At 49.2% G+C, this 11,812-nt stretch overlaps 1 protein-coding gene across 2 annotated transcripts in view; it reads left to right on the top strand.

Moving 5' to 3' along the window:
- The first annotated feature begins 3,641 nt into the window (after nt 1-3,641).
- The window catches only part of LOC119449672 (cytochrome P450 3A8-like), a 33,279-nt gene continuing 25,108 nt past the window's right edge, over nt 3,642-11,812 (top strand). Inside the window, exon 1 of one of the 2 annotated variants that reach the window (XM_037712894.2) lies at nt 3,642-3,726. In XM_037712894.2, the coding sequence (XP_037568822.1) occupies nt 3,668-3,726 (59 nt within the window). In that variant the 5' untranslated portion in view covers nt 3,642-3,667. Of the gene's footprint in view, nt 3,727-9,589; nt 9,761-11,812 lie in introns of those variants that run through there. The other variant, XM_049665363.1, reaches the window with a different exon arrangement.

Below are 11,812 nucleotides of genomic sequence, written 5' to 3'. Positions count from 1 at the left end.
ACTTCGATAAAGAACGTAAATTAGAGTTACAGAATGGATACCAAGAGAAGGGAAGCGCAGTCGAGGACGCAGAAAACTAGGTGGGGTGATGAGGTTAGGAAATTTGCAGGTGCAAGTTGGAATCAGCTAGCGCTAGACAGCGGTGATTGGATATCGCAGGAAGAGGCCTGATCGTCCTGCAGTGGACATAAATATAGGCTGCTGCTGCTGATGATGATGATGATGAAAGAACGTAAACAGAGGCCGCAGAAGTTGTCAAAGAACGGGTAAGCATAGACGCAAGTAAACGCCGAAAAGTAAATATAGTTACACCGCTCTGCTACAACATGTAATCCCCGAAAAAAAAAAGAAACAGACATGTGAAGCAATCATTTGAAAATTGCTACCGTTATGATCCTTCTACTTAGGTACGCCGTTGAACAAATGCCTCTCACAGAAATTTCCACTTACTGCTTCAAGTTCCACCATCCCATACCAGCCATTTTTTTAAACTTTATAACTCCATCAATTGCAGAGTACATACATATATTCAGCTCAAAATATGTAGCAAAATACACTGCCGTTCCAAAGAGACAGATAGAGAGAGAGTTTAATGGTGTCGGGAGAGGTTAGTCAGAAAAAAGATTTGCATATATGCTACTGCTGTAGAATCGAACGCCTTCAAAACGAAGTGGTTGGGGCCTCCGAAATATTTAATTATACGGGTCACTTTGTTGCAAAAGTCGCGCACCGCACAGCCTCTACTATAACCGGGCCAGAATTATTCTTTCGTTATGAGCGTAATTTCGTTGTAGCGGCGCTCGACTGTAGTTAAAGTCTCGTTGAGGCTCTTTACCCCGCAGAAATGCTGTAAGCGCTCTAGTGGTGCACTAGAGAATGGGGTGCATGCCGTGCTACGAGGCAGAAAACCTCGAGCACACAAACGTCCAGTCGGCAGTTCTTTTTTTTTTTTTTGTCCTTGTTGGCAAATGTTCGAGGCAAGCATTCGCGCATACGTTGCGGTCTTTTGAAGCCTGATTGAAACGCCGGTCACCACCAGAGTGTAATGAAGCCCGCACTCAGATATTATGTCTCTGTGCGTGTATCGCGTCATCTATGTGTTTTCTTCATTTGCACGTCTCTTCATCTTGGACCGCATCGCGGCCTCGTGCATACGTGTTCGGAACACAGTATGCGCGTACGTGCACTGGGACTCAGTATAATGCGTGGTCAAACTTGTCCTCGCATTTTGTCTCGGTAGGTGGTTGCAGCGTGTCTAGGACTATATGAGGATTCTATAGGTACTCTTACTGGCTAACTAACCTATAGGCTTTTCGAATTTGTGCTGTTTTTTGATATCACACGATAGTGTTCTATTTATCACTATTACGTGAAAATGACTAGCCATCAAAAATTAAAGGGTGACTAGTTGTCTTCCATTTTGATTTTAAAAATTATTTTAATAAAAAAGGCATATATAGTACAGGCAAACAGAGCATGCTCTGTTTGCCTGTACGACTATGTTGACAGTGCTCTTTTTCTTAGTCGCTGTTCACTACATTGGATAATAATATAAAAAAAAAAAAGATTTAGCCCACTGACGGAACCGGCGTACTCTTTACCTGGAGAAATACGTACTGGCCTTGGCATGCACTGTACAAGCATCTGTATAAAGGATAGCGCCTAAAGCAGAACCATCACTATCTTTCAGCAGTGCGCCTTTACGTGAAGCGCACGCATCAACGATAATGAGAGTCACAGAATTTGCAGGGTATAACTAGGTGCTGCGTGCTACACGTCTCTTTGAGCCAATGGCGGTATTTACAATGCGTGCCCAGACGTATAACTAAGCGTGAGTAAAAACAAGAGGCCCATCCGAGTGAACTACCAATCCGCGTTGCCCAATGTGGTAAACAGTCACTTTTTGTTTAGTCTGACTTACCGGTTGGGCTAGCTATACCATGATGTTCCCTCCTGGTTCAAGAACGAAGAAGGGCGGGTGACATGCGCTCCCTTGGTGTATTAGAATGTATAATGGCATTCAGTGTGAATGGTGGCAGCCGCAGAAATACGTACTGAAGTTGTTAAATATTTCTGATACACCAGCAAGGCTCAGGATCCTGTTCCGCTGCCACGATTCGATCGACCAACCACCTGCACATGCGCAAACGGATGCGTAATGATAGAAACCTAGCCAGGAACAACAATGTATAAAAACATTGAACAAATGACAACAAGCTACAATAGCACGAAAAATACTTTAATCATTCGCTATGGCGACGCGCCGGGGAGAGACAGTGACTGATTATGGGCAAGCAAGAGAGGTAGCAACACGCAACAACTTGGTTAGCCAATTCCCAGTGATAGATAAACGGAAGCACGCACGCGCAGTTAGAAAAGGAGAGATGAAAGCGAAGGGAAATGAAAGCGCGCTTAGAGTGAGACAATAGTATAGACCGGTAGTACGGCTTTTCTTGCTTGTATATGGTTCCAATCGCTGGAACGATTGATTTATTTGGAAGAATTCGGAAATGTTGGCTGCTATTGTGTCACTGGCTACTCCACAAACAAGAAATTATTCAGTGAGCCAAGAATGGTGGTATGATGGTAATATAAAAAACGTTCCGCAATTGTGATTAAAAATCAATAGAGGTAGTAAAATGTCTTAAAAATCTTTAGAAACTATTCAACTTCCCAAAAGGCCCTCGAAGTCAAGATGCCAACAGCTTCAAGCATTTATAGACAATCGAACTCAACGGCCTGCGAATACAATATGACCACCTTTGCAGTGTCCAGAACTTGTGCTAATAATATCGCGCGTGCCCACGCGATTGTTGTGTTAGTAAACGACCGGATTTAACCTTTCAGATATGCCGGCAATTTATTTCGTCAGTTTCCATATATCAATACAGCGACCTCCTCAGTTCATCACTCCCTTAGTACTACAAAACTGCGTAAACCTGTCCGCGGAGAGCTCCCCCCCACTACTCTGCTCTCAACGCAGCAGTATGAGCCCCTTAATAATTGTAAGAAAACGTAAGTGAGACAAGTGAACACATACCAATTCAGGTTGGAGCACACCGACTCTTTCTACTTTGTTACATTCCCCCCCCCCCCCCCCTTTCCGACTCGGGTAGCCAACCGGGTGCGACCATGGTTAACTTTCCCGCCCTTTCTTCTCACTCACTCACTCACTCACTCACTCACTCACTCACTCACTCACTCACTCACTCACTCACTCACTCACTCACTCACTCACTCACTCACTCACTCACTCACTCACTCACTCACTCACTCACTCACTCACTCACTCACTCACTCACTCACTCAATGTTTCAAGAGAACATCTATCCTTTAAGTGCTCATCTCGACCGCAGGAGCCCAGTCGAAAAACGACGTCAGACGTCATCGTCGGTACGCACTCGTGTACGCCGTGCACAATTTACGGTCTACTGTACATACATGTAGCACTACTTCCATGATGCAGCGCAACAAGCACTGCAGCATTATGCCTGCGTTGTAGTACACGCGTCTGCCGATCGCGCATCACGAGCAGGTAGAAAGAGAGGAGGTAGATTGGAGAATGGGGGAAAGAGTGTTCACCGGTCGGTTTTTCCCTCTCGCCACCGGAGGCTATAAAAGAGCGGTAGCCGCGGCGCTCTTGTTTTCCTCTCCCGTGGATTCGACCATGTCGGTCACGGGCATTCTGTTGATCCTGTTGGCCTTGCTACTGGCAGCGCTTCTCATGTGAGTCAAGGGCACCGTATAATGAGGGCGGGGAACCGTCGGCAGCGGCGGACGCAGGTCGCGTAGCCGATAATTAAGGTAGGCGCCGTATTCAAAGTTTATTATTGTGGTACAATACATTAACACGTGTGTGTACTGCCAGACTACGAGAACAGTTTAGCTGCGTGATACGCAGAAAACATAGAGTAATTCGTACGCGTCATTTTTGGAAGGCTTTGGTATTACCGTTTTAACTGCAAACATCCATTTGAGTCTGCATGTAGCCGTTTCGATTGCCGCAGTCATTCCACACGCGGGAAGCAAATTACCGGTGTAGCATCTTCGCAGACGAAATGCACTCGCTGACACAACGGAAATGACAATGCACGCCTTTTTCTGGTGTTCAGAATAGCTTGTCTTTCCATGCCGGTAGTATGAATATCGTTAGATGAGATGTAAGAAATTGCTATCGGGCTGTTCTTTGCACGGTGGGCACAATACCACACTGCACAGCTTACCTTAGCCTGTTGATGACACGTTGGGAAAGTTTCCTTATTGGCGTCGTTCCCGAGAAAAATACGTTGTCTGCTTCACTTTGGAGAGCTTTCTGGCTGTCGCGGACACAACGGGTGGATGAATCAGATAATGAGCGATAAACTCGTCGCGGATGGAGCCGCACTGTTTTACTGTCTGATTGTGGTGACTGCAAGCATAGAGTAGGGCTTAAAATAGCTAGTAAGCGATGTTTGGTCGCAGTATACCCGCTTCTTGATGCTGGAGGCTAAATAATGACTGTCCAGTGATTTAACAGCCACACAAAGCTAATAACAGTGATTAGAATGATACAGTTTTACGCATCAGCCGGAATATGTCACTGGGACAAAAATCTATGTACATGATTTCGTACACCACATCCATCGTTGGACGAAATATCTCTTATGTCAGGACGCACAGATTCTTAGCGGTAATCATCGACCGTGACCTCTGTTAGAGTCCCTATGTGGCCTACCTAAAAGAAAAAGCGTCTGACAGTTATCTCTCATCTGTTCAAGTTTCTCGGAGGAAAAATCTGAGGTACTTCAGTACACGGGACGATACAACTGTACAGCACGCTCTTTCTCGGGTATATGAGGTACAGCTTACCAGTGCTGACGAATACCTGCAGAACTAACATCCGTTAAATCGAAAGTGCTTAGGCCCAGGCACTTAGGTTTGTCTAGGGTTACCACGATGTACGTCAACAGCTGAAACCATTGCTTTTGAGCATGACTACCCAACCACGACTCACACTGTTATGAAGCGCTCAGAGCACGCGTAAGGCGCCTCGTTTGCGCCCCTTCCCACTATCTAACCTCCCTGCCAGAAGACCGACCACGCACCTCTTTTTGTCAGACCATACTTCCTTATCGTGTATACCTTTCATCAGATAGCACAGCTGCAGCGAGATTAAGTTTTGTTTCGCCCTTGGTGCTGGGATCAGCCAGAAGTTCGACTGACAGTATCAGGAATTCGAACGAAGGCACAACTCTCATCAGCTCTCAAGCAACTTTCGCTGCTCTTGCTGTACGAAAAAAGTCACAGGCCTGCGCGGCACACGCAGCACAGTCGCAGCGTAAGCTGGTGGAGCGGCTTAAGAGTAGCAATTTCGGCACCACGCACAACAGGGTCTTCGCGGCAAAGTCTCTTCGACTCGTTTTGACGAGAGCGATCTCAACTGTCCGCCCGGCGTCGACGGCGATCTGCGGTTTGTAATGCTCTCTGCACAGCAGTCTGCTGAGCCCGATGATGCTTGGTTGTAGTCGCGCAAGTAGCTCTACGATTTGCTTTTTCAGCAGCGGTTCGTACCTTACGAGGAGATGCCATAACGTGTACCGAAAATGTACCGAGAATACGTGGCGCACATCTCACATCGGGATCGCGTTTATTGCGCGCCTCGTCTGAATCGCATCTCGTCGTCTGTGCCTGTGCATGCGGCTTTTGCAGGCGCCTTAACTAGATGGCGCCACCATACAGGCGGATGCTCGGGTCGTCTGGGCCTGCGCGCCTGCCTAGGGCGCGTTTATTGACCCTTTTCGCGGAGCAGTTTGTTTTAGAGAAGCGAGATGGCGCTCACGGCGGCGCGCCATACCTCTCCTCAGCGACTACGCACGAATACGAAACCATTACCGCTTCTACCTTGCTTCTGTGCGATCAGCTGTCGGAAATGCAACTGAGTTTTCGCTAACACATTCTGCTCCAATCATGCTAGATATTGAATCATGTGTATTGAAGACGTGTGTAGTAGCTGGCTGCAAAAATAGTGATGCCAGCATGTTAAGGAATAGAATGAGTCTGTGTGGCCAAGTTCGCGGACCGCTGCTGCAACTGTCCGAACGTGTTACCGGCACTTCGTGATGTACGGCTTTCCTCGAGGATACAGAAATTCGCTCATCCGCCAGCTCTGTATCGCTAACCTTCAAAGAAAGTGCTTCATCCCCAAAACGTCGGCAAGAGTGAGTACCACTCGTTAAACAATGACAAACGGAGTAGCGCCGCTTCCTGTCATAGTAAGTTTCGCGCACGTTATCTATACACATCTGTCCCAAATGGCAGGAAAACTTACGCCCACTCTATCGCCGGCGTATCAAGAATAAATGAATGAGCGCACACTTGAATATGTGCACACTGTATACGCACAATAAATGACGGACTACACCGATGGCGCACGAATGGTCGAAGCTGAATGTTTCGTGACGGTCCACAAGAGTAAGCGAGTTACTAGCTGTAATATATATTTGCTACAAGGTATTACAATGTACAAAACAGCTACGTTTCAAGCCTTAAGCGCAGCAAGAACAAATCTATCGGAACAGAGCACACCCGCGAGCGATTAGGCAGAAAATAATCAGATAGTGGTTGCACCGAGGAACTTCACTGATTCAGAAACTGACAAGCTGCTGCTTCAAAATATTCGCCAATTAAAGTACAAAGAGCAAAACACACTAATCCTGATTCAATTCATGAGCGGAATGTTTGGATAACTTGGAATACATATTTAGCCCCGCTTTTAGAACAAGCACCATATACGCTGCTTGCGCCGTTTGGACATAGCCTAATCAGCTCCGAAAGCGCTTTTGAATGTTCTTTGAAGCTGTGATCAAAGCTTCGTGTCGTCCACCTAGTCACCGTCTACGATATCTCCGAAAACAGAAGTTTTCTAAGCCGCGCCGGCGTCATACACTTCCATTGTGAACAAGGAGGCAACGGAGGCAGTTGAGGCAAGCAATGGACGCGTCACCACGTGATCAAACATGGCAGCGCCCACGGGATCGCCGCGAAAAGGGTCAATAGGGCCTTTTCTGACGCTGATAGCAAGCGCTTGCGTGGCTCAGAGGTAAAGTTTCCGACTCCCACGCAGCGGGCCTGGGTTCGATCCCGGCGGAGACCGGGTACTTTTTTCGCATTTCGGGTGGTAGAGGTTACGCGGCGGCGGCGGACAACAACACGAACCGCAACGGCTACTAGAATGAGCCCATAACAGTTTACGCTGTAAAATACAATGATCATATCCAGCTGTACACTGACGGTTCAACCACCGTGGACGTGTCTGCAGGATCAGTGACTTCTCCTGCGAAAGTCACCACCCTAAAGTTCAAGACATCTCACAGACGACATCGACAGCTGCGGAACCTGCTATTCTTCCTAGCGCACTTCGTATAATTCGTGAGGAACCACCTCAAAAATGGAGTGTTTTCAGTGACTCCAAGGCAGCTCTACATTGCTTGCTTTCCGCCTTACGCCATGGACCCTACGATAAACTAGTTCCGGAAATCCGAGAGCTTCTTCATCGTCTCGTCGAGCAAGGACACGACGTCCCATTTCAGCGGCTCCCTAGCCGTTGTGGCGTAAGGGGCAACGATTATGCCGATGACGCTGCTCAATCTGCTCATGAAGGAACCAATCCCGCTGTCAAGAACAGCTGCTGCAGCGAAGCGTCGAGTGCTTGCAAATGATGCCACACAATCGTTGTGGGAAAACACCTAGCTTCCATCATGCACGTCTACATAGACTTGACCCCTGTTTTCGACTTTGTCCTCCACCTGGACTATCTCGACCCGAAACAACAGTACTTTGCCGACTGTGCCATGGCGTCGCTTTTACGAAATACTTTGCTTTCCACATCAAAAGGGAAGAACGTGCTGTGTGCGACCACTGCAGCAGCAAGGAATGAATTGAACACGTTCTTTGTCGTTGTACCCAATACAGCGCACAGAGGCAGTCACTCGTGACTGCGCTCGCCCCTCTTGACGACCAGCCACTTTCGCAGCAGACATTCCTGAAACCCCGGCCTATGCAGTCGTCACACCACAAGTTGGCCAAGGCGCTCTTGAAGTTTTGCGTTCGAGTGGAATATTAGCTGAGACTATAGTTCTCACGGACGTTCCCAACCTCCTCTATTTATTTTAACAGCGAAGCTGTTTAAGCTAGCCGTAAAAAGTATGGTGTTTCACAGAAAACCAGCCGCGCCGTCGCCATGGCAACCAGCGACGCCGCAGCTGCTAGAACACCTGGCGCAACCTACCGCCTGCATGTTGTACTGCGCATCGCCGACAGCGAACGCGTTTCCCGCGTTCGCGCCGGGGAAACGCTGGCGGCGTCGGCAGCAGCTCGGAGACTGCGCGACGGTTTCCGCCGCCGCGCCGAGATCTGCGCATGCGCCGTGATAACGATTGGATCTGCGCCTGCGCTGACATTGAGGTGACAGCTATGTAAGCGTGTGCGTGGCGACGCTCGATCAGTAGAAGTCATGGGACACCCAAAGATAGTTCGTACTCTCTAAGAAGAGGCCGCGTTCGCGATAAATTCCGGAAAATGCTGGGGATGACTTGGTAGTGCTTAGCCTAGCCCAAAAGCCAGGACTAGCTAGGTGCCCATCAGCTCCGCTGTCTCTTTATCATTGCGCCTCCAGTGCAAACTACGCAATTTTTTTTGTTGTTTCGTGCCTTTGCTTTATCTCTCCGCTATTTTTTAGTATTTTATTTCCCCTCACCCTTCCCCCATTGCAGGGTAGCAAACCGGAATCTCTTCTGGTTAACCTCCTATCCTTAAAAAATTAAATTCTGGGGGCTTACGTGAAAAAAAAAAAAAAAAAAAAAACACGATCTGATTATGAGGCACGCCGTAGGGGGGGACTCTGGATTGATTTTGACCATTTGGGGGTTCTTTAACGTGCGCCCAATGCATGGTACATGGGCGTTTCTGCATTTCTGCCGCATCGAAATACGGCCGCCATTGCCGGAATTTGATCCCGCGATCTCGTTCTTAGCAGCGCAACACCATAGTCGCTAAGCCACCACGGCGGGTTTCCGTGCCTTTCCCACCTGGTTTTTATCTCTCTCTCTCTTTGTGTGTGTGTGTGTGTGTGTGTGTGTGTCGCTTTAATCGTGTAACGTCATGGTGGTTCTGTGGACTACGGCACAATCGTCCAGGCAAATGATAAAGCAGATAAAGTACGTGTTCGTACGTACAGATAAAGTACGCGTACGTGTGCGTCCAAAACACGATGCCATGGTGCGTCGTTGTAAAAAGAGGCTGCGCCAACTGCCATTCTATCTTACCGCAGACAATAACACATACGTACACGGGGAACTATAAGGTACAGTCAAAAGCTTTGACAGTAAACACGGGAGCACGTGCCGCTCGGTGCATGCAAAGCAGTCTAGCGAGGGGCTGACGCACTTTCATAGATTGTATGTTTAGATTGACCCACTCCCTGATAGTACTCGATCACGTGTCGTCTGCTGCTGTTAGCTACGTCACGCCGCCAATCATAATGCTTACATTCGAGAAAAATGATGCCCTCAAACTCGAGCATCGTTTGGGATTAGGCAGCGCCTTACTTGGTGGACCAACCTGTTTGTGCAAGAAGCTATGTCTCAGACGCCGTATGACGACGAGAACCGCAAGACGATGGTGATGACATCGTGTAACGCCGAAGGCATGATTTCTACTCCGGCCATTCGACGTGAGCTTACGACATGCCGATTGTGGGGTTCTACATAGGTACTGGGCGAGCGTAAGTGCAAATACGGATTGTAACTTCATGAGCCGACTACGTGTTGTACAATCCTAGGTACCTATTGGTATGTCATGTGGCGTATCTTTAAACGACAATTGCATTTGCACTGCGGTGATGAAATGCTAAAACCGGTTCCACCTGGGCCGACCATGAAGGTGACACAGCGTCGCGCAGTTTCTACGTAGCGTTTACTGCTACGAGGAAAGTACTGGGCAATGTGGGCTGATCCCGGATATGGTGCAGTCTGACACAACGTCTCAAAGAGCGAGCTGTCACGAGGACAGAACACGAGAAACTGGCACGTGACGCAAGCACCAAACGTCTGAAAGAGCTAGTCCCGCTTTGACACGAAGGGCATATGCGTGCAATCGTGGCTCAGTGGTGCTCGAAGGCCGAGGTTCAATCACACTGGCGGTCATGAATTTCTTGTTATTACATGAGTTCCGAAGTGTGGCGGCACAGGAAATACCTACCTAAAGCTCCTCTATATAAAAAGTAGCGCCAACCACTTCCCTCCTCCTCCGTTCCACTGCTCGTCGCGGCCAGCGCGATCGAGGCGCGATCTAGACAGTGGCGTCGCCTACGTCGGGCCTGCCGTGGCAGACGATGGCTAACGCGCTACGAGATTAAATCTGCGGAAAACTTCAATCGCGCCCGTTTTTGAGGCGCGAATTTGCGTCGTCAGTCAGTAACTGGCCTTAATAATGCCGTTTTGGAAGTAGCAACGCGACGATGCGAGACGGCGCAAATACCAAGTGTGCAGCAAGCGTTTGCGCTCGCCGGATGGTAAAAAAATGTCACAGTTTCGCCCTAAGGGCGAAGCAATGAATGCGATAGCAACACAGCAATGTCATACGAAGTAAGGTGAGCGGCTTTGGTAGCAATATGAATTGTAGTAAACATGAGCTGATTAAGTAAGCAGGTGTGCTGCGGCGTAAGTAGACCGACATGAAGAGAGACTCGATGATCACGAGAAGGCGCGTGTGAAACGGTGGTGTTGATGAGAAGCGCTTCCCGTGGGCAGCGCGTGCCAAGGGACCTGTAACGCTGCACTGCCGATCCGGGCAGCATTACATGTGTAGCGTGCGTTGGATAATGTGGCCCGACTATTACTAACTGAATGAACAAGCGTGGTGTGAGCGCGCACAAACAAAATGAATAGATCACACTGAATGACTGCAGACAACGACTGTCAAAACGCTGGCAGCAAGCCCATACGCTGCAGCGGGCGAAGGTACGTGCGGTCTATCGCTTCAACAGAAGCTGAGCGGCGAATGCACCGTGCATAAAGGTCAGTGCCGTGTGGAGATAAGAGACGGTGCGGTCGAGCGACGAGCACGGTTGTTGGCAGAGTAGAAGTGCGCCCCCCCCCCCCCCCCCCCCCGCTCCCTCCGGCGCTGGCTTCCCGCTTCCTTGCTTGCGCGTGGGAGAGATAAGAGACTGTGCGGGCGAGCGACGAGTGCGGTTGTTGGCAGAGTAGAAGTGCCCCCCCCCCCCCCCGCTCTCTCCGGCGCTGGCTTTCCGTTTCCTTGCTTGCGCGTGGGAGATTGAGTGCGTTCGCTCTTCGTGATAGCGCGCGTCCCCGCACGCTTCCGCTCGGGCATACGGCGCGCGGCGAAGGTTTTATCTATACGGAACCTCATGGCGACGACGACGGCGACGGCAACGGCGACGGCATAAATCCGGTTGAAGTGTCCATATAATTGCTATCGCAATAAAAACTTTTGCCCTGGCCTTGTCGGTTGCGGCAACTGAAGCCACAGCAGCATGCCATCACAACTAAGTTCTTGTCCCTCACACGTTTGATCCGTTTGTGCGTACAGTACTTTCGTCGCACAAGCCCGAGAATGGCATCAGAGCGCGCTGGAAAGAATATATATATACAAAAGCGCAACGCGCGCTTCCACGTGACACGGACTGGCCAATGGGGGAGCGGAGGAGGCTGGGGTGACAGCACGCGGCGAGGAGGAAACGCCGGGGTGAGCGCGGTGGCGGCAATATCTAAGAATGGCGCTACTTTTTATATAGAGGGGTTTTATACCTACGAAA

This window comes from Dermacentor silvarum, chromosome 4 (assembly GCF_013339745.2).
Source record: "Dermacentor silvarum isolate Dsil-2018 chromosome 4, BIME_Dsil_1.4, whole genome shotgun sequence".
Classification (NCBI taxonomy): domain Eukaryota; kingdom Metazoa; phylum Arthropoda; class Arachnida; order Ixodida; family Ixodidae; genus Dermacentor; species Dermacentor silvarum.
Note: the sequence above shows the minus strand (reverse complement) of the source record. Positions and strands in the feature narration are given on the sequence as shown.